The sequence below is a fragment of the Python bivittatus genome, unplaced genomic scaffold, assembly GCF_059951505.1.
Source record: "Python bivittatus isolate LINGU-HERP-01145 unplaced genomic scaffold, Pbiv_v1 ctg000520_np1212, whole genome shotgun sequence".
Classification (NCBI taxonomy): domain Eukaryota; kingdom Metazoa; phylum Chordata; class Lepidosauria; order Squamata; family Pythonidae; genus Python; species Python bivittatus.
In genome coordinates this window covers 96,853-118,837 of record NW_028277080.1, presented here as the reverse complement: position 1 = coordinate 118,837, position 21,985 = coordinate 96,853, and the positions used below count along the sequence as shown (strand labels likewise).

General features: G+C 41.9%; 2 protein-coding genes across 6 annotated transcripts; one reads left to right on the top strand and one right to left on the bottom strand.

Annotated features, from left to right (window-relative positions):
* The first annotated feature begins 5,134 nt into the window (after window positions 1-5,134).
* Window positions 5,135-20,771, top strand: LOC148214834 (C-type lectin domain family 5 member A-like). Of its 5 annotated transcripts, XR_015797348.1 has the most exons (7): window positions 5,135-5,261; window positions 7,819-7,989; window positions 10,018-10,068; window positions 10,154-10,290; window positions 18,533-18,625; window positions 20,324-20,393; window positions 20,491-20,771. XR_015797348.1 is itself a non-coding variant. In XM_088147452.1 (6 exons), the coding sequence occupies exons 2-5, from the start codon at window positions 7,911-7,913 to the stop codon at window positions 18,623-18,625; spliced, it is 360 nt and encodes a 119-aa protein (XP_088003578.1). In that variant the 5' UTR covers window positions 5,135-5,261; window positions 7,819-7,910; the 3' UTR covers window positions 20,324-20,771. The 5 variants fall into 5 exon arrangements, 4 of the variants coding, with proteins under 4 accessions (XP_088003578.1, XP_088003577.1, XP_088003576.1 ...); XM_088147452.1 differs by having other exon boundaries at window positions 20,324-20,771; XM_088147451.1 differs by having other exon boundaries at window positions 20,266-20,771.
* On the bottom strand, window positions 14,016-16,797 carry LOC112542808 (uncharacterized). Its single transcript, XM_025176516.2, has one exon. It carries the CDS (start codon window positions 16,525-16,527, stop codon window positions 14,839-14,841), a length of 1,689 nt encoding a protein of 562 aa, XP_025032284.2. The 5' UTR covers window positions 16,528-16,797; the 3' UTR covers window positions 14,016-14,838.
* Window positions 20,772-21,985: the final 1,214 nt, after the last annotated feature.

Sequence of the window (21,985 nt, the reverse complement as noted above, 5' to 3'; positions counted from 1 at the left end):
CAGCGGGAGCAGGTGTTCTCCTGTTTCAATTGACTTTGCATTAATCTGACTCTGAATTCAGATGCACATCCCCATCCAGAGAATGTGCCTAGCAAGGGCACCATATCTGAGTTGCAAATATCTGGATGACCTCCAAATGGCAGCAAAGAGATTCAGAAAATTCTTTGTTGCCATCATGGCTGTCCTGGTTTTGCAGCCCAGATATGATCATATTTCTAATGACTGTAAACATGAATACTGAATCCCGAAGAGAGAAGAATCAGAAGAACTTTCTGATGTTCCCAGAAAGGCAATGTCAGCTGAAGGACATGAGTTTTTGTAGGTTTATTTTCCTTCTCGTTCAAAGGAATTGCAGATGTTTCATGGCAGGATCTCCTTAACATGCTGAGACTCATTACTTCTATTTAAGAGAAAGGGAAGAAAAACTGAGCACCAGAAATCATTAGAAGGCAAAATCTTAACATCTTTATTGAGCAAGTGCAAGATGAAAATTCCACAACAGAATTACTGCCATTCTCTAAAATGTTTCAGCTTCCTGTTCTTCTTCTTCTTTTTTTTTAAGCTATCCCTTAATAGTCAATTCTCCCTCCAATTTCTCAGAAGTATAGTACACTGCTCATGGGACGTCAATGCCCAAGGAACTACCCATGACTGTATAGAAGGATTCAGTAGCACTAATGAACTGGAGCATCATTTACATCATATCCAGTGGTCCATCAGTTGGCTGTTGACTAGTTTTAGAATTTTACCCTAAATGATCTAAGCTAAAATTAAGGCATTAAAATGTTTTCCCATTGCAGCATTTAAACACCTAAATGGGGCTGGCCTTCACTTACAATAAATCCATTTCCAATTATTTCAGTTCTTCCCACAGCACATTGGCCAAAATCGAAGCTCGAGTCCCTTTGAAAGCAGTCTAAGATCTGGTTATCCTGGCAAGATTAGAAAGTAAGCATATTAGAATAGAGAAAACAATTGGTATTGATGCAAGAAGATGTTGATTATTATAGAAATGGAACATGGAGAACTCTCACAGTCTTTGGATGCTTTGAAATGTAAAACAAAGGATTAAGTTTGCCGTTTAGCAATGAAATCTTTATTTTGAAGGTTCCACTAGAAGAAAAAAGGTGGGATATAATCACAATCACAATCATAATCATAATGTCTATTAATTTGTTAAAAAAAATTCCCCTAAAATAAATCTTTGTAATAGGAATGAAGTGCCTCAAGAGCATTTACAGTTTTTCTTAAAATTTCCAAAATCCAATACTCAAACAGTAATGATTTCATATCTTTAATAATAATTTATTTGTAAATTATTGTAATTACCTAATTAAAATGAGATTTCACCAACAAAATAATTTATTATCCAAAAAATTCTTATAGATTAATAATAATACATGATTCTGAAATGTTTTTGAATAGTTGGATATATAGGAAGAAAATGCTCATCTGATTAAGTCTTTGTTTATTAAAAATGCAGATACCTGATTATGACAATCTAACATAAATTTGTATCTGATACCTGCAAATGTTTCTGTCTTCTTTAATGTACTTGATGACTGCAAGTTGCCTTCCAAATCACAAGTTTGCAGGCAGAATCTCTAGGGGGCAGGCTAGGCCTGTGCTCCGCTGAAGAAATTATCTACTTTCCTCTCATGTTCATGTTGTGGGTTCACCATTAAAGCTATCAGTCTCTCTGCTGTCCCCCACCCCAATTTCTGCATGCAAGCTGAGCTGTACCCATACTGACAGGCAAACATGCACATGTTTAATATTATAAATGTTCCTCAATTGCTTGATTATTCTGACAGCTATGAGTCCATCCAAACTGGGGGTGCTGAATCCTGTCCCAAATGACTAGACTTTCCCTGCCAGTACATCGATATGCCTACATTTTCACTGCTTCTCTGCATTCAACCTATTTTGTCCTATTTTTAACAAGACAAATGTGCTGATCCATCATATTCCTTCTCACATAGTAAATGTCATATGCTAGAAATTTGGTCTAGAAGAATCTCCCTCGTACTTGGAGCATTAATGATCTCCAATTTTATTCTTCTAAAGATCTTGTCAATGTGAACAAACCCACCGTAGGCCAGAACTGACTGTCTTTTAGGGGATATAAATTTGATTCAGATCAGCAAGTACAGTAAACATTTTTTTTATTTTATTCAATAAACACATACATGTACATACAAACATAACTTGTTTCCAACTTCTATTACTTTTACATATAAATTTAGTAATTACAATTATAAAATGAAACATTAGATGTGCACCGCACTCCCAGGACCAATATTTTACTTAATCATTCCTCTTTCTAGAAATATAATAATTTTTGTGTAGGTGTACCTCCTTTCCCTTTCAATAAGACAATTTCTATAAATATATTCCATATTTCTGCAAAGTCATTTTGACTTTCCAACCCCCTTCTAACTTTAATATTACATGTTAACTTATCATTGATTGCAATACCCCACACTTCTTTATACCATTCCTCTATTTGATAATTGCCTTGTGTTTTCCATTTTCTAGCTATCATTAGTCTTGCAGCTGTCATTAAATTTGTAGTTAAATCTTTAGTAGCTTGAGTGCATCTAACCATATCATATATTGATAACAGTGCTGTATCAGGAGATACTTCCAAATTTATCCCAATTATCTCCTTTATCTCTATAAATACCTGTTGCCAAAACTTCTGTACCTGTTTACAAATCCACCACATAGGAAGATAAGTACCCGACTCCTGACATCCCCTCCAACATGTTACTGAATATTTCCTATCTATTTGGTTTAATCTTACAGGTGTCAGATACCATCTCCAGAACAATTTAAAGTAATTTTCCTTTATCCTTACCCACATAGTTTTTAAAATACACATATCCCATGTCCTACCACAACTCTGATTACTTATTTGTGTTAAATCATAATCCCATACTGATTTGAGATAATCTTGTTGATCTTCAATTTCTAATAATATCTTATAAATTTCACTTGTTCCACCTTTAATAACTATATTGTCTTCTGTGTCTTCTCTCTCTAGAATCATCTTCTCGAATCTTGTGTAACCTCTACATTCTTTATTTTCTTTTATCCACTCCCTAGTCCACTTCTCTAATTGTATACAGTTAAGCCATGATATTTTTCTTCTCCTTAACGCCTCTCTTATTCTATCTTTACTAATAATTTCTTTTGCCCAATCCTTTATTCAAAATATTTTCTTCTTAATTCCTTTTCTGATTCCTTCTTTAAATTTATAGGGAATTTTTCCATCATCACCACTGGGGTCAATGGGGAGACAGGTGGCATTAATTTCTCTTTATATTTTGCCCAGATCCTTAAAATAGTTTTTAAAAAGGGGTTCTCAACCCTGTCCAGCCATTTCTTAGTTTATTAAAAAATACATTTTCTAATTTCCATTCCATTTCTTGCATTTCCATCTCTACACAGTTCAACTCTCCTTGTCCTACCATACCGTCTATAATATATCTTATTTGATTAGCTATATTATAAAGTCTTAAATTCGGAAGCCCCAGTCCTCCAGCTATTTTTATTCACCCTTGCTTTCTTGTCCCCATTACAAAAATTATTAAACATGGTTTGCCAACTCTTCATCTCTATCTCTCATACCTTAATTAGTAACATCCTAAATAAAAAAATTATTCTAGGTAAAATCTTCATTTTAATAATTGCTATTCTGCCAAACCATGATAATTAAATTTTCCTATAACCCTCCAACTTCTTTTTAATCTCTTGCTTTAATTTATAAAAATTTTCCATTTCTAAATTATCTAGCTTTCTTGTTATATTTATTCCTAAACATTTTATCGAATTCTTTAACTTATTTTGTTATTACTCATAAACTATTGCTCTCTCCTCTTGCTGTAATTAAATAACACCATTTCTGATTTGGATCAATTTATTTTCAGCTCCGTCATTTCCCCAAATTCTCTCAAGTGTCATTCTATTCCCTCCGACTCCAAGGGGTTTTCAATAGTTAATAAAGTATCATCTGCAAACAAGCTTACTTTAATTTTCCTTTTGTTCCCAATCCCTTTAATGCTTTCATCCTCTCTAATGACATTGGCTAAAATTTCTATAACTAAAGTAAACAGAATCAGGGAAAGGGGACAACCTTGCCTCGTACCTTGGGCTAGTGAAATGTGATCTGTCCTTCCATCATTCACCACAACCATTGCAGTATTTTGTCAGTATAATTGATTTATCAGTCGCTGAAATCTTTCCCCAAATCCACAGGTTTCTATTATTATTTTTAGAGCTGGCCATTCCACACAATCAAAAGCCTTAAATATGTCCAGAGCTATTAGACCTGCTTTCAGTCTGTTTTTATTTATTGTATTTATTATGTTCAACACTCCAGTTAAATTTCACATCTGCCTTCCTACAGTAAACATTAATCAGTATTAAACTGTCCCTTTCAGTTTAATATGTAAAGGTCCTCTACCTATTTGGGTATTTTGTCTGAGCATAGTTGTGGATTTGCAAAACTGTGCTTGAAAAGAAAAAAAAAATGAAATAATGAAATGAAATGAAATGAGGAATTGCTTCAGTTCAAAGAAGAAACCCTGAATCTTACCACCATCTGGCTCCACTGAAGTAGGAGGGTCAGTTCATTAGAGCTGTGCAGGGTTCAGATTTGATTCCAACAAGGTGATTCAATGTACGTACGAGGACCAGCCTCGCACCTCTCTTTAACACAGCTGCATCTTTTCTTGGGATGGCACAGCAATCCATCCCTCTCTCGGCCACCCATCATAAAGGGATAGGCTACCTCTTTCTAACATTTAGAAAGAAGCTAAATAAACTGGGAGGTTAGAAAAGCTGGCCAGGACCAAGTTCAGATCTCCACTTATCCACAAAGTTCACGGGTCATTTATCTACTTTGAGCCTTAGCCACCTCACAGGGGTGGCTAAAATGGGAGGAGGAGAACAAAGCACACTCTTCCAATTATATGCTCAATAGTGCTGTCATATGCACACACATACCCACACATGGACATTCCAGCCTATAAAAGGAAAAAGGGCAATATGTATATCTTAAGAAAGGCAACTACGTAATCTAACTAGCTGAGAAAATTACTACTTTAGGAAATGAAGAAGTGAAACACAGTCCAAGTGAAGCAAAGGGGGAAAGAACTAAGAAGAGAGAAAAGGCGTAATTAAGCCCTCTTAGGCACAGTGAGAATTCGATGACCAACTGTGGAAGAAAACAGAAACAATATCCCATTTCCACTCAAGTAAGCTTATTTTGTTTCTGCTCTAACCCAGGGGGTTGTATCCAGATCAGTTTATGAAGATTAGCCATGACTCGGGTTCCAGAGATTTCTCTGCGATTCACGTTCAACTGATTTGATATGGACATGTAACTCCTCCATTTAGAGGAGGAACGAGGAAGAGTTTGGTTTGACTGGGTTCATTTTTGTTAACCAATTCCAGAACATAACATAAAGTATTTGAATGTAAGAGGAAGTAAAGTGGATGGATTTGCCCACCCAAGTACAGGGTTTTGAACACTTATTTCTTTGAGTTTGTGGTGCTAGCTGTCACCTTCTCCTCTTCTTTTCTGCCCTTCTAATTGGGGCTGGTTCCTCACCTTTAACAGCTACGTGGCAAGTAGATCTCATATGGGCACTTTGTGCTGGAAATAGCTGTAACTAGTGAATTTCACTAGACCAGATACATGAGCAATTAGTTACACACTGTTTGCTTGACTCCTACAGAAGCTTATCTTAAGGGCTCAGCCCCCCCCCCACCCCCAACTGGTATTGAAGGACATGTCCTCATGACACAGGGATTTAAGCCATCTCACAGTGGAGGCAGCTTAAATTCCTATTGAACTGTTCCATTTTTAAAGCCGTGTTTCCCCTCTCCTTCTCCTGATAAAACTGGTCATTGGCATGAGCTCCTGTGCTTGCTTGATGATGTGCTGAGATGTGGTCAGGGGCTGGGATGTGCCCAAATCCCATTGGCATTTGAGGCTGTTGTGGACAAGCCCCTTCTCCTTCAATTGCCTGGCTTTTTGGCATGGGCTGCAGGAGAGGCTGGACACCAGGCATCTAGAGGAGCATCTGCCTGACTGGGCTGTCTTGTCAAGTGTTTCATGGTTTGGTAGAATGATAGTCTGCAGGTGTGTATGAGTATCTGCATGCTTTTGGTTTGATTTGGCTTGTTTTGGGGGGGAGCTTGGTCTTTGGACAGAAGGAGACACTGCCAATAACTTCTGTTCGTCAGCAAACCCCATCTCAGTCTGCCCCCTCCTCCTGCTTCCTTTTTGTTATTTTCTCCCCAACGTTCCTCCTTCTTTTGCTCTGTGGTTGGATGTAGGTGTACATCCTTGTTCAAAACCACAATTCCAGAGTTCAGCAAATCTGGCTAAGGTGGGAGGAAGAGAAGAAGCAAGTTTCGTGTACCAACCAGCCACAGTTGAGCAAGACATGAGGGATGGGGAAAAGGGGAACTTGCTCAACACACAACCACATAATTGGAGAAGAAAACAATGGGTGGAGGAAGAATGGCTGGTGGGGGGAGAAGGGTGAGCAAAGAGGGATTCTGAGATGAAAGGGGCAGCCTTCGGATTGGGGACCCATAGGCAGGATTACCTGTGAGATTCCCTGAAAGAATCACTTAACACCTCCTTTCACATCTCATCCTCTGCCCTCTGCCCTGCTGCCACGCCCAAGGCTTTCCAGTGACGAGCCAATAGCTGCTAAAGCCTATGGCTGGCAATTGGGGCTTCCTTGACTTGAATGGGCAGCTCCCTCCAGGCTCAGCATGCAAGAGAGCTGGTGGCAGGAAGAGACTGCTTGACGCATGAGCTTTCAAGGGCATTGTCTAGATGCCGTGATCCTCCCAAGGGGCAGCATGTCCTGCACCATGGTAGAGCAACATGTCAAGAGGAGAGAATACATGTAGCTCAGGGTTAAACTGTAGAGTCAAGTGCAGAGTCAAGGAACTACTGACTCAGACAACAATCAAGCAGTAAACAACAGCCTAATCTAGGAACTACCAAGGAGAAAACAACACCCCCACCAACACTGGCAGGGCAAACCCTGCTCCCTTCTTGCACTGAAGATGTTACCTAGTCAGGTAACGAAAGGTCTGCAAGAAAACAACCAGCTCAGAGAACCCCAAAGACTCCAGAGCAACACGTCGAGGTCAGGATGATGGTGCCTCTCATTTTACAAGCTGCAGTTGGGGCTGCTGGTCAAGAAGCCTCTCTTTCTCCACACTGGGCTTGTCTAAGGGCAGTTGGTTGGTGCAAGAAACTCACTTCCCCAATACACCCACTTCTAACACAAACACGCATCTAACACAAAGAGGAGCACACTGAGGGAGCAAAGGGGGAGAAAAAGGCAGTGGAGCATCTCATTTGGGAAGGGAGTGAAAGAAATTTCACTTGCCTATACTCACCCCACCCCAACCTACCCCTCCCCACCGCTGACCTTGCCACTGAGGCAGAATAGGGCTATTGCGGCAACACAGTTTAAACAGGTATACTTTTCTGCTGACTCAGAACCTGGAGAAATGCATGTGAATCTAGTCGTGAGGAAGATCCCTAAAACTTGTAAATTTCTGCTCATCAACTGTACAGAAAAAGAAAAAAACCTGAAGTAAAAAAAAATGGAGAAGAAAGTTCTGAAACCTTAAAATTCATATTCTGCATGCAGTCATTATCAGTTACGAGCCTAAGTGAACATCGTGATTTCTATTTACTGATAGAAAATGCTGACTCTCAGCCTGTAGTGTCAAGTCTTATACTGCACTTTATCTTATTTAGCTCGCTTTATATTTCAGATTCAAGCCGTGCTTGAGACATCAGTGAAGATTTCAGTCTGCATGGAAAAAGAGAACTTTCTTGGTCTTTTGCATCTAAACTACAGAATAATATGGACTGGAAACTCGTGGGTTTACTAGTGCCAACTGTCACTATTAAGCTGATTGGCAGTTCTCTGTTCTTTCTATATTGTAGGTATCACCGTGACTTTTTTTTTTTTTTTACTAACAGTCTTCTGATTTTGGAGAATGATGGTTTAATAATGCTTCCTTTGCACGTCAGGCCATTCTTGGGGTTTGCTCCTTTCCAACCATAACGGCTCTTTTGACCAACATAGCACTGATCTACGTTCCATACGCAAAGTATATTGCCGTTGTTGTTCTTGTTCTTGCTTTACTTGGGTTTGTAAAAGTAAAAACAAAAGCAGACCTGCCTAATCAAGCAGCTGGAACCACAGCCCCACAGTCCAGCCCAGGGATAAACCTCCATCTCTTTCAGAATCTGTTTTAGGTAGATACGGAAGGGGCCCTTTTAAGCTATAAGCCTCAATATACTTTTGAAGTAAGCTGCATGAGATGGCAGGTAATAAGCAACTCCCGAAGCATATCCCGCTAAGGTCACAGGAAGATCTCCAACTGTTTTAAAACACTGAATAATCGAGGTTGAATGAAATGCAGTAAAATTAATTCTTGATCGTTTCATGATAGGCACTTAGGTAAAGATGGGGGTTAGGGTTTGGGGGAAGGAAGGAAGGAAGGAAGGAAGGAAGGAAGGAAGGAAGGAAGGAAGGAAGGAAGGAAGGAAGGAAGGAAGGAAGGAAGGAAGACAGACAGTCTTAGACCAGCCCTGGTGGCTTGAGAGAGCTCTCCCTTCTTAGTAACAGATGCGTGCATCTATTTTATCACATGGTCTGTTCACAGGTTTATGAAAGAATACATAAATGAGCCAGAGCTGTTTGCAGTGCGGAATAAGGATTTATATTAACGAGAGAAGTGATCCCTCTGTGTAACAGATTTTAACATACTGGGAAAGGGCAGTGGGGGGAAAATTGTCTGCTTTCACTTCAGGTTCTGAGGTCAAGGAATTACGTCTGCTGGGGAGGGCCCATAACCTGCTGGCTCTTCCCCTTTGTCATTTCTTCCTTAATCGTCAGCAAGAAACCCACTTCCTCAGGCTGCGGATGCAAACTCATAGAGAACATAGCGGTTGCTTCTCTTTGGCCCACATTGAGCAACCTGGCCCTTGCTGCCATGCCGCCTCGCCTTGCTTTCAACAGGCCCAGTGTTTCAGTAATTATGACCAACACACAGGCCGGGCAGTTGGAGGGGTGTGCAAATCCTGTGTTCACTTGGGATACAGTTGTTCCTTCTGAGTACCTCTGTGTGTGGCAGGGAGACCTGATCCCTTCCCAGAGAATGTTTCTCAGTCAAATGCAGAGCCTGCAGTGGCTGCCTTCAGCTGTATTTGCTGCAATCACCTTTTTGTCTGCCCCTCAGCTCGGGTTGTAGGAGCAAGCCCAAACGTAATGTTTGGGGAACATTTCTTCCCACAAGCTGGGTGTACTGAGGTTGCTGTCTTTGCTTCCCCATAGCCAGGGATTAATATTCAGGGAAATTCAAAAACACAAAAGCCTCCAGCAACCTCTTTCCCAGCTATTTAACCTCAAGGACAGGGGACTTATCCACCTTACTAAAGGTAGAAGGGACTGATCTAAAGGCCAAAGGCGAATTGTTTCTGATCTAACAGAGAGAAGGGTATATAAGTGCCCTTTCATACAGAACAACCTTATCATCCCCAAACTCTTCCCCCCCACCACCCCACCACACACATACAGTTGATACCAGAACATGAATTATTGGGACCAGATTATCCATATCCAGGAGAAGCCAGGATTGTACGCCACTGAGATTTATTTATTGGTTTATTGAATCTCCCCTGACTTTACTAAATTGTACATGAAAGCTAGATTGTTGATCATATTCAAACTCCAATACTTCGTTAGAACACGTTATACAACATTTCTGTCAGTGTTTGAACTAGCATGGGAAGTTTCAATGGATCATGAAAGGAAATTCTCAACTGTAAAGAGTCACTTTCTATAGGAGAAGGGCAGTATAGCTGGGAGGGAGGAGGTGGACTTGAATTTAGTGACCATTTTTTGTGAATGTCCTTAATAGCTTTCAAAATGCCTGCTTATATTAAGAGTCCTTTGTATTCAGTTTCACAGATCTTCCCCGAAGTCCCCAAAACCACCTCATCAGGAAAAACCAGTGAGTTTGCAATGTGAACAGCACCAGGGAAAGTGGGAATTCTCCTCCTTTGTCTGCACTGAGCCTGTTTCCCTGTTTTCCATAGGCTGTCCCGTAAGATGGACTCTGTACGAGGGAAAGTGCTACCACTTTTCTACTCTGGAGAAAACGTGGGATGAGAGCCAGAAGGAATGTGCCCAGTCAGATTCTCATCTTGCCATTATCAACAACAAAGCAGAACTGGTGAGAAAATAGAGTGGATAGTAAACCAGCAAGAATTTTGCAAATATTTTGGGGCAAACATAAAACTCATTACAGTTCCAGAAAATAATGTGTAACTGTTTCCCCCCACAAAACAATTTACCTTTAAATGGAAGGGCATATCTGCAGCATACCTTTTTAAGCCACTTCTGTTCTTTGCTCATGTCAGCTTGACCCTAAGTCAGTTTAAGAACTCCTTTAACTCAGAGCCAAGAAAGAATGAATTCCTGAGCTCTTCTTGGTTTCTTACCAGCAGAAGTACAGCAAGAAATTATTTGGAGTTAGATGAGCTGACAAGCAATTATAGGATAGAAAGGAGAAAAATTCCTATCAGAGCTGAGCTCCGCTGAAAGAACAGGGATCAATCTTCACATCTCAATTCACTCTGGGCCTGTAATGTTAATTAAGTAGCAACTGGATTTGGTCGCCTCAAAAGTTCACCATAGGATAATGCCCCCTTTATAATGAAAATGATTTGTTCCCCTCTGCACCCAAAAGTTAAGCAAAGGAGGAAGTAGACACCCCACCATTTGGCTCTGGGCAAACAGATGTTGCTTAGCTCTGGAAGAATTGAATCGGAGCCTCCTCACCGCACACTACTTCATTTGTAACTCAGTATTCATTTTAGTATGGTCTGCCCCGACAACTTAATGGAAGTGTTAGAGTTCCAGAATTATATTCTGTGTTCTAAAACTGATGCTGGAAATTGGCTACATTTGCTAATTTTAAACATAAATGGATTGGGCCGTTTCATTAAAAAACATAAAATAGTAAAAATTATAGAGCTTAATAGATATGGTATCATATTTTAACAAGAGGCCCACAGAAAGTGAACAACTGCTGAAGCAGTACTTCACTCGTGTTTTGTACACAACTCTTGGCCAGTGCTACTTCAGGATTATAGTACACAACTATAGTTCCAAATTATCACTGATATCATGCAAACTAAATGCAGATTTTCTAAAAATAGTAATGTGTTAGAGTTTGCTGGAGGCATGGAAAGTCTTGGATTCTACCAGTAAATATTCTATGGGCTAGGGATGATCCTTATTTTCATCGAAGAAAGGTTAAAAGTAAATATATAAACCTTTGAGAAAATACATTTATAAGTACCTATTTATGACAATGTTTTCATGTAGATTTAAAAAGGAAGTTGCAGTTTATGAATGGAAACAGAACATATGAAATGATCACATATGGGGAAAATAGATCCCTCCCTCCCTAAAGAAGAAAAGTGGAAAAAAAATGAAACATACAGGTTCAAGTTGAGCTCTTTGTTATCACTCCACACCCATTTATTTTTGATTTCTGAATAGGTGAGTCCAATGAAATAATCAGCCATTGTTGTTTTGTTCATAATAAATTCCTGGCAAGAAAAGTAAAATAAATATGGAAAATCAAAGGTTCTTCTTAAGGGCCATGAAAATCACAAGCAGCCTGAAGTAGTCTGAACAGAAAGGGTGAAGCCCCTATGCTCTTCATCCTGATGAAGGATATAAAGTGAGTAAGTTGCCATAACTCAAACCACAGATGCATCTGGCCAAATTCCCACTGAGTTGGCACAATTTGGAAATTCAACTCCCAATGCAATGCTAAGATGCATGCAGTTCTTTGGGGTGGGAGAGAAAGGGGGCAGAAGGCAGTGGGGGAACTGGGATGGATCTTTCTTACTGCACTCCATGATGTGTGGGAAGAATTAGAAGCTACTCAGAGGAAGGTGCAACAGCAAGCTGATGACATGATGGCTTATAAAGATCAGCAGGGTCTCTTGAGGGAGGCACCAGGAAGTGCCCAAGAGAGGGGCGATTTAGCAGAGAAATGAGCCACAATCATGGCTGTTTGGTTTGCAAAATTAAAACATTGCAAACAAGTAAAGAAAGGGTGCATACCTAACCCTCACAAAGTTAGAACTCTTATCTCATCCTGGGAGTGGAATCCAGAAACCTGGGATGGAAATATGTGGGATTCTGATGATGAGGAATCCAGCTGGACAGAAGGAGAGGATGAAGGAGATAAGTAGGCACTACCTTTGGTTACTAATAAATCTGAGGGGCCACCTGGCAACCCACAGGCTGCTCAGGCAACATGTACTGTCAGAGATTACACTCAGCAGGAGCTAGCTGACATATCCAAGACTAACAGGCAGAAGGCAGGAGAAAGGCTAAGCTAGTGGTTAGTAGGACTGTGGGATCAGGGAGCCAGCAGCCTTTACCTAACTGGAGAGGAATTAGTTAAGTTGGGGGCATTATCTAGAGACACCTTGATTAATCAATATTTGAGCTTCCTAATATGGCTGCAGCAGGGTCTTTGATTGGTGTGTGCTGGCCATACAAGCCAGATACCCTGCTGCTATGGACTGGGAAGAACAGATGCTTTCATGGCATACCATTGAAGAAGCAACAGATCAGTTAAGAGGAATGGCTATGCAAGCAGGGATTTACCAGCAAGGATTTGCAGGACTTGACGTTCAAAGTTCACCACTGGGATGAGGGCACGTTTCATGAAAGGGGTCCCTTCCTGTATGCGTGGTCCTTTGCTGGCATTACTGGGTTCAGCACAGGGAACAACCATGGGGGAGGCTGTAGTGCTGATAAGACAATTAGGAGATGTACAGAGAGAAAATGCTCCCAAACCTCATACTTGAGTGGCTAAAGAGGGATAAAGTGTTGAGATGCGAGAATTCAACAATAAAATAACATGGAGCAAACTGTTTAGAGCCCTTCTTAAAATAGGGGTGCCAAAAGCAGACATACATGGCCTTTCAACCCTAGAGTTGTACAAAATGTGGAAACAGAAATGTGCCACTAACCAGAAAGAAGTTCAAGGAGATGCACAAGTGAGAGAAACCACTCTGACAGCCCCACCTGAAGAGCAATTCTATCCTTCTGTAACCTAGAAGAGGCAGAAGGGGATGGGAGATGCCCCAGCCTCTGGATTAGGGCTGTGGTAAGGCTCCAGTGGTAAGGCTAATCAAGACATCTATCCCTGGAGACCAGCACCCTTACTTACTATTAACAATGTACTAGTTTCATGGTAAGATACAACAGGTATTGGCCCTTATGGCTGCAGGATCAGAAGTGAGAGTCATACGTGAGAATCCTAACAAGCACCTGTGTGCATTAATGCATATGGAAATAGGGAAGAGAGCACTACATAGATACAGCTGCAGTTGGCTTTGGGGCAGTCAGCTCCCTTCTGGGCAACTGTACTGATCTCTCATGTCCCTGAATACATTATTGGACTTGATTTATTACCCGGACGAGAGTTTTAGACTCCAGTGGGCCATTTTGCCTTTGGAATTCGAGCAATTTTAGTGGGTAGAGCAAAATGAATGCCTTTGAAAATGCCCCCACCTGAAAAGCCAGTAAATGTTAAACAATGCCAGCTACCTGGGGGCATCAAGAATTACCTAAAATCATACAGGGGCTTTTGGAGGTAGGGATTTTGAGTGTTTCTCCTTTCAATTCCCCTGTATGGCCTCTGAAAAAGCCTGATGGGACATGGAGAATGACAGTCATCATGCTGGCTGGGGAATCCTGGGAGTTCAAGTCTCCACATCTTCACGTTGCCAAAGTTGAGAAACGCTGGATTAATTTCTGTTCATCAGGCATTAGAGAGATTAATCAGATGCAGTGCAGCAGGCTGCTCTTTAGAAATCTTTTAAATGGCTTTCTGTATCTTGTCTGAATCTATGGAAGGTCTGCATTTCTTTACAGAAATCAGAGGCGGCCGTGCTTGTGACCCATTAAGCAGCACCAGTTCAACTAGCAATGGAGGAAGCATCTGTCAAGACCTACCTTCAGATGCAAATATTACGCTAGAATTTGTTTTCATGACAAAGTAGATTACCAGAGGCATACAGTTTCCTTTTCGAACATCCCTTCTTCAAACTCAGGAGCTTTCTTTGGAAACTCTCCCTGCTTTCTGTTGGAGCAAGGAGTATCTGGTGTAGGTGCTAAAGAATTGGAGGGTGACTCAGAAGCTCCATCCATTGGCCAGCAGTCAGATTACAGCACTGCTGAAAGGCCAGGGCTCCTACTTCTGAAAGCATTGCCATGTGAATGGGTAGATGCAAGGGCTGGCAGCTGTATTGAGTTTTAACTAGAACCTTTGGACATGTGATGGAAGTAGATGAGGGACTGAAAAAAAGGGATTGACAAGGTTGAGGGAAGTAGAAGGCAACCGCTCAAGCTGGTGTCCATAAAATCACCAAGAGACAACCCAACTGAATGGTACCTATTATTTTCAGGCATAGACATTTTCGACTCCCACCGTAGTGGCAATACTCAGTCCCCCAACTTGCATTGTGATCCCCATTTATTCTTCACCACCAGAAAAGGGAAGGAGCAAGAAACATTTGATGCAGATGAGATTTTTATTAGTTCACACCAGGCTAGTTTATGACTTTCCATCTAGTGATCAAGAAAATTTCTGAAATTCTAGCGGTAGACCTGAAGAAAACCCTAGAGGTTTTGGACCATTCCAAGTGAACCTTGTCCAGTCTTGGATAGATTACATAGAAGGAGTCAATTAAAGGAGCTTGCGGTTATACCTGAGCATGCATAAGAGACGTGCGCTCTCCTCTGTAAAGCCGTCCTCAGGCACTGTTAGGTTGAGGAAGCCTCCTGGGAGGAAGGGAGACTTGGGAGCACAAACAGGCAGCCAGAGGGATCGCCGGGCCAGGGGGCTCAGCACAGGAAGCTGCTCTGCTTGTGCCTCCCACCACTGAGGCAGGGAGACATCAGCAGGAGCTGCTTCAGCCAAATGTTGATACCGAAACCATTCCATTTCTGGCACCTCTGATAGGCCGGGAATCCCCTGCTCATGGTCTACCTGGCTCCACCCTACAGCCCCCAGTTGCTTGGGATCAAGCGCCCGCACTGCTTTCAAGGTGGGCATAGCAGGGTGAGAGTCAAACAAGCGCTCCAGGCGACTCAGGCTCTGAGCTAAGATTCCACGAAACTGTTCTGCAAGCTGAGGTGGGCACAGAGCCAGCTGCTGTTCTGTCTTGGGACCCAGTCTTGCATCTAAGTGGTAGGAAAAAGAAACCCGCAAGGAATCCAGTTCTCCATAGATTCGGTGGGCCAGTGGCTCACCTGTCTGGTGGAGAAACTGTGCCATGTTCAACAGACCTAGGGCATGTTCAGCTACAAAAGTGGCTTCTGCCATAAGTTCCTTATTGTCCTCCACCAGGACACTCTGCAATTTTGCCATGAGGGGTCCCTCTACTTCATCAGCCACTACAAATTCCCTCAGAACAGACAGATGTTCTGCAATGCCTATGACTTTCTCCAGCCAAACCTCTGGGCCAGCCCACATACTGGACACAGGGACAGACAGCTCCAACTCATGCTCTTTCAGGAATAGTTCATAACGATGACGGAGGGTTGGACGCTGTCCAAGTGTCTCTTCCAGAAGGAGCTGCAGTGAAACTAGCCTTTCTAATTTATCTTGCCAAAGCTCCATCACCAACTCCAGCTGATGGAACAAGCAGGGAACATGGAGGGCAGCTGGTAACACTGCACCCAAAATCCCATTTGCAGCAAAGGCCTGGATCATAGGCACACTTCCCAAAGTGACCACAGCCAGTACCCGGTGGAACAAAACATGTCCTTCACTCAGCATTCGGGCAACGGCACGGGCCACTAGTGGATGGCTCAACTGTTCCAGGATCTCAACCCCAAGAAGCAGTGGAGACTGCCCAAGTCTATCAAGAGGCAGAAGGGAGAGGCCAAGGGCTGCCCGCCCATCACCAGTGGTAGCCTCATGAAGGAAGACAAAGGCATCACGATGCTGAAGGATATGGCAAAGAGCCAATTCATGTCGTCGTCTCAGGGCAGGAAGAAAGCTACGGTGGAGCTGTGCAAGGGAAGGGAGTGATCGTTTAGCACCGGTCTGCTGCACAAGACTCTCAAAGAACTCTGCCTCTGAAAGCGGGATTCCAGCCTGGGCCAGGGCTCGTAGCAGAGACACCACGATTGAATCTGGTGTAGGAAAGGTTTCTGAGCGACGGCATCGGGACACGTTAAGTTGCGTTGTGTGTGCTTGCCTCTTGGGGTGGAGAGGTGAGGCAGAAACTTGTTTGTGAAGCTGGGAGCTCTTTGAAGAGCGAACATCTGGACAGCGGCCTCGGGAAAGCAGGGCCGGTGCCTCGTCCTCTAAAGTCAGGGCGGAATAGCGGGGGGAGAGCTTAGTGGATGTCCTTGATTGATTTGCCATGGATTCACTCTGAAAGGTAACAGACAAAGCACTAAATGAAGAAAAAGCTGAATAGGTCTTTCCTGGAGCAAACCATATATTAACCCAGCCTGTGGTTGAAGAATCCCAACTTGTTATTTCTGCTGCTGAGATCTTGGTACCAATTTACCTGCAAGCTGCATTTTAACCTTCAGCTAATAATACAGTCATGTCTATCCCAGCTGCTTCATGGGTTTGATCCCTCCAGCCACTGTTGCCATTTGACAATTTCATAGCATCAGAACACAGAACTTAAAGCCACAGGCTCTTTTCTCTTATTACTACAGCTCTACTCAAGGGAAAGCATCCATTATTATATGGGGTACATCAGTGCAGGAACCAAAGAATCTCCATAACAAACATTTCTTCCCCATGAAGGGCTATCAGTTTTGATTAACCTGTGCCGTGTTTTTAGCAAGCCAAGTTTTTCTAAGGTTACTATGATGGGGAAGCATTTTGCTAGCTTGCTTCTGGCTGCTCATGTAGCCATCAGATTCGTAGCATTTCTACCTGTAAAGAGGAAATTTTACCCACTCTTTAGTCACGGTAAGTCTGCAATGTTTATCCATTCTCCAAGTGCTGAAGAACCAAACAATTTAGCAAAAGGCAATATTTGGCAGGTTATTTCTCCAACACCATGCAAGCCAAAGTTGAGGCTATATTATTGTCATTCTCTCAGCTATTAAAGGTTGAAAAGCGTCTTGAAAAGGTCACCACCACCAAGCGTCTGTTATACCATACAGCCATCCCCTTCCCGATAGCACACCATCTTCAGACTCACTTTTTTGCAATTCCAGATTGAAGGCAAGACTCCAAACCTGAAACTTCTTCCCTGCACGCAATTCCACCATTTGATTAGTAACAAAACTACAAAAGCCACTCACTCTGTACCTACAACAGCATCCAAACAAACCTCAAGAATCCACCCCTGTTGCCTTCCTCTTTTATAACCCCAGTGTTTCATCCCCATGTGTGCTGACTCCTCCCAAATAATTAAGATTCACTGATTCCCTTATGAATAGGGGCTTTCAGTCACAAACCTGGGATAGGTAAGTACCAATCTTTCTAGCCCTGTGATAAACATGACCTTGTAGAAATGTGTGGAGCAACTCAGCTCTTCAGCAGTGCAGAGTAGGGGTCAGCAGGAGTATAATAATCACAGCAGTAGGATAATCAACAGAAAGCAATCAATGAACGGACATATAATATCCATGCTTGCAAAGTTCCTGTCAGTGTTTCCCCTAGGGCAGTGTTGTCCAAACTTGGCCACTTAAAGATGAGTGGACTTCAACTCCCAGAATTCTGGGATGGGGAATGCTGCCCGAATGCTGGCTGGGGAATTCTGGGAGTTGAAGTCCACTCATCTTAAAGTGGCCAAGTTTAGACAACACTGCCCTAGGGATTGAAATAAAACACGTTCTTCAAATCTTAGGGCACTGACTGAGAATAGAAAGGAGAGTTTTAGCTTGGAGGACTGTCTCCTCTATGGTCAACACTGGGGCTTGTACCTTGAGGGATCTATTAGTGATGCCCGCCTGAGTTCCCTTTTGCCCAATCATTTTTAGTTTTGCTTTCTAAAACCTTTTTGTTGTTATTTTATGATGGTAGTAGCATAAACACCATTATTGACAGCTCCTGCTTGCATCTAAAGTATTTTTTGTTTAACCTACAGCAGCACCACAAGTGGTATCAGTGGCCTCCAACCACCATTTTGGTTTTCCCTTAAGAGAAGCTTTTACAGGTGAAGGACATTGCTACATCTCTCAGCAACATCTGGAGGGTTTCATGTTGTGCTCCCATGCTTGACATAATCAGGCAGAAACAACTTCTTTCCAGATACAAAATGCTACTGATAGAAATGATGCTGCATTCAACCTGGAAATAGCCAAGTATTTTCCTATTTTACTCATTTTAGGAAATAAGTCACCAAGGACAGTAACATATATTAACTGATTCCCCCCACCCAATGCATTCTGCTTCTTTTCAGAGTTCAGCTGGGCTTTCTCCCAGGAAAATATGCATAGGATTCCACATTCTTCTCGGCAGATCTCCTGTGTCTTTAACAGCCATCATTCAATAGGTAAAGCATGTTTTAGTTTAACAGCTTTCCCCAAAGCCTTCCAAATTAGGGCTGCCAGATCTGGGTTGCAAAAAATTGGATCAGCACTAGATGGCAGTAAAGAAATACAAAAAACCCTCTTAATTCTTTGCTGTCATCACCCAAATGTTTGGAGCCCAGATCTGATAGCCCTATTCTAGAGTAGGTATTTACTTATTTATTTATTTATTATCCCCGCCCATCTCCCCCCAATGAGGGACTCTGGGCGGCTTACAACAGATTAAAACAATAAATAAATGCATAGTTAAAATTTATTAAAAAAACCACATTTATTATATTATTATTATATTATTAGACTATAACTCCTATCATCCCAACCACAGGGAATACTGGCTCAGAATGATGGGGCTAGAGAAGCCATGGAAAACTGACATAAAAGAATGGGAATAGTTTTACTGTGGGAAATCAATCCTGGGTTTAAGAAGCCCATTCGGATATATTAGGCATATATTTTGGATTGAGTTAATTATCAGAGGCTGTGAGTATTAAGAACTGCACGAATGAAAGACAGAAAGGAACAGGTGATGCCACTTCCATCAATGTCAGTATTCTCTAAAGTGAAAACTGAATACTTGTTAAGCATTTTTATGGTACACACAGCCTCTGACTATTAATAAAAGGCATTAACTCTAGTTACTTGAGACATTGTGCCATTTATCTTAGTGAATCTTGTACCATCACATCACTTAGCAAGAATACATGGAAAAGACCAAGGATGTATTTCCAAGGTATATGAGATGGATTTGAGACAGGACTGGTTAAATATGTGGGATTTCAATGCCCCAGTTTTGCAAACTCTGATATGAAAGTTATTTGATCGGCTGGGCTGCCTAATTGCTTGTAACATTTGAGGGAGCAGCAATTGTTTGAACTATCCGGCAATAAGGTTGCTATTTAAGGTCATCACAGCTGATCTAAAGGGATCATTTTTCTAATCTTTATGTGCAAGACATCTAGTTTTATTAGCTACAGTGCAGGCTAACCCTAACCATAGCTTGCCACTGATCATCCCACCAATCTCTTAAGAAGGTCTTTCCTTTACAGGCTTTGATATCGAGCAATTTTTGCTTTTTGGATTAGATCAGTAGCTGTGACCTTCAGGTGCACTTGTTATGTTTGAACATACTCATTTTGGGTGCCATCAGTGTATATTGTCTGTTTCTGATGGGTATATTCTGCATATGCTCTGCTTGCAGCATGTTCTTGTTGGCCTACAGAATTTCTGCCTGCAACATTACTATGGTGAATGGAAGGTGGGGGAGGACTTTCTCCTGTAGAGCTGCATCAAACATAGATTCATCAGGGGCATCTTTATCAAATGATTAAATAAGTTGTACCTGTTGAGGGTCTTCCTGGACATATTCTTTTCCAGCTCATTGTGGACCAAATAGACCACAATGATGGGCACATATTCTTTGCCTGCATGCCATCACAGCAGATAAGACTAACTAAAATATTTACTATTTATGAGGCACAGCATATAAGATGGTGTTTTCATATTACAATATTCATATTATATGGGTTCTAGAAGCATGAGGAGAAATTATACTATTTAGTATATGATAGGATATTATGTAAATTCCCTTCATCCTTTCAACAAGGAACATGGGAATTCCAGTTGATCCCTAAAGCTCCTGGTTCTTTGCACATGCTGTACAGAAATCTTCTTCTGACTTTTGAGGAAAAGCAGATTTCAACTTGCAGATATCAACATCATCTCTGTTCTGAAGTATGGCTGATAGTTGAATAAACACTTTCTAAAAGCTCCTGAGCAAAACTGCAAAGGATGAATTGCACAACTCCTCTTCTGGTTCTTCCACATCAAGGCACAAGACAGGCAGAAACTGGAAGGATGAATTGTGACATTTGCTGACTGTCAAAGAAATCTGGATTTCCTGGGATGAGTTTTGCAAGAAAACCTTCCCCAAACCATGAATTGTTGCAGCTAGTCCAGGAAGGTTCAAGGGTTTGACAACACAGCTCCCGGATCTGGAGTCTAAAAATGTGGATGATCTCTAGAGATTAGTTAAAAGTAGACTTTTGGCATCTCTTTGCTGCCATCTTGTGGTTATCTAGAGTTGTATAATTGTGTAAATCTGCCTGTATACATTAAACGTTTTTCTTTACTTGTTGGCTTCTTGTATTCAGTGACTGTGGAATTGTTATTCTACAATATAGGCAAATTTTTGGATCAGTAGGCATCTTTGTAGCTTTGAGAATGTGCCAAGTTCCCATCACCTGGCAAGCTGGCAAGTTTTCTCCCTCACCATCTCTCTGGCCTTCCAGCATCTGCTGTCTACCCTCCCTTCCCTTCTTCTTGCTCAGGTTAATATGTTTTAAACCAAAGCAGTGGTCTCTGCCCACCTGTTTGCTTCTTGAGAATGACCATCATCTCCTGGAATATAGCAGGATGGTTGTGAAAAAATAAAGATCCCGCTGTCCTAAAGTTTACTCCACAATTTGATTTATTCTTCTTCAGGACACATGGATGTGCAATGACTTTTTCATACCATATTAGTGCTCTCATCAGTTCAATGCTCAAGTTGGAAGGAGAGGAGGTAGACCACAAGAGGGGTTGGGACTGTTTATTTCCATGGCCCAGAGGGTTCAAAGGATAGAACAATCCATCTTTCAGAATGGGGGGTGTCAGCTTTTCCCCCCAGCCTTTACTTATCAGAAAACTAGGGAGGGTCCCTTCTGAAATGTTTTTTCCACCCCCACCCCTCCTTTGGACTCAGGTGTCTCTTATCAGACTGTTGTCTAGGCTGTGGCTCTTCCTCCTGTCTCCCAAGGTTCTTACATTACACTTCTGAAACTGCTGAAGGCACTGAACAGAGAAGGTGGCTTACTGAAAGATAGAAACTGGCTGCATCTGTATAGCATTTCTGATCAGATGCATTGTTTCCCCATTTCTGGTCCACTGAAGAAGGGATGTTCAAAAAGGAAACTGTATCCACTCTCCCTCTCAAATCTCATGCTCCAGTGAAGTACTTCAGCTCTCCATCTGGGAACACTCGTTGTGATCCTCAGCTGCCTCCAGCAAATGTCATTGTTTCCTGGTTTGGATGGTCAATGTAAAGATCATTTTGTTCAGTCAAGCAGTTTGTTCACTGCTTGGTAGTGATAGGTGTATGGGTGGCTCCCTTGCCGAACCATCTGTCCTGTGATGCAGTTAAAAACAAACAGGATGCTGCTGTTCTTGGTTTCCCCTTTGCCATTGGCCATTGCTGCCAGATGCTTCTCCACACCCATCAGAACCCTCCTGGTTCTGTTCATGCTGCCTCACCCAGCTTCTACTCCTGCCCCTGGTCAGCATGTCCA

Coding starts and splice junctions, on each gene's coding strand:
- LOC148214834 (XM_088147452.1), top strand. CDS start 7,911: ATGGACTGGAAACTCGTGGGTTTACTAGTGCCAACTGTCACTATTAAG. Junction 10,069..10,153: donor CACCTCATCAGGAAAAACCA/GTGAGTTTGCAA, acceptor TGTTTTCCATAG/GCTGTCCCGTAAGATGGACT. Junction 10,291..18,532: donor TCAACAACAAAGCAGAACTG/GTGAGAAAATAG, acceptor GCTTCTTTTCAG/AGTTCAGCTGGGCTTTCTCC.
- LOC112542808 (XM_025176516.2), bottom strand. CDS start 16,527: ATGGCAAATCAATCAAGGACATCCACTAAGCTCTCCCCCCGCTATTCC.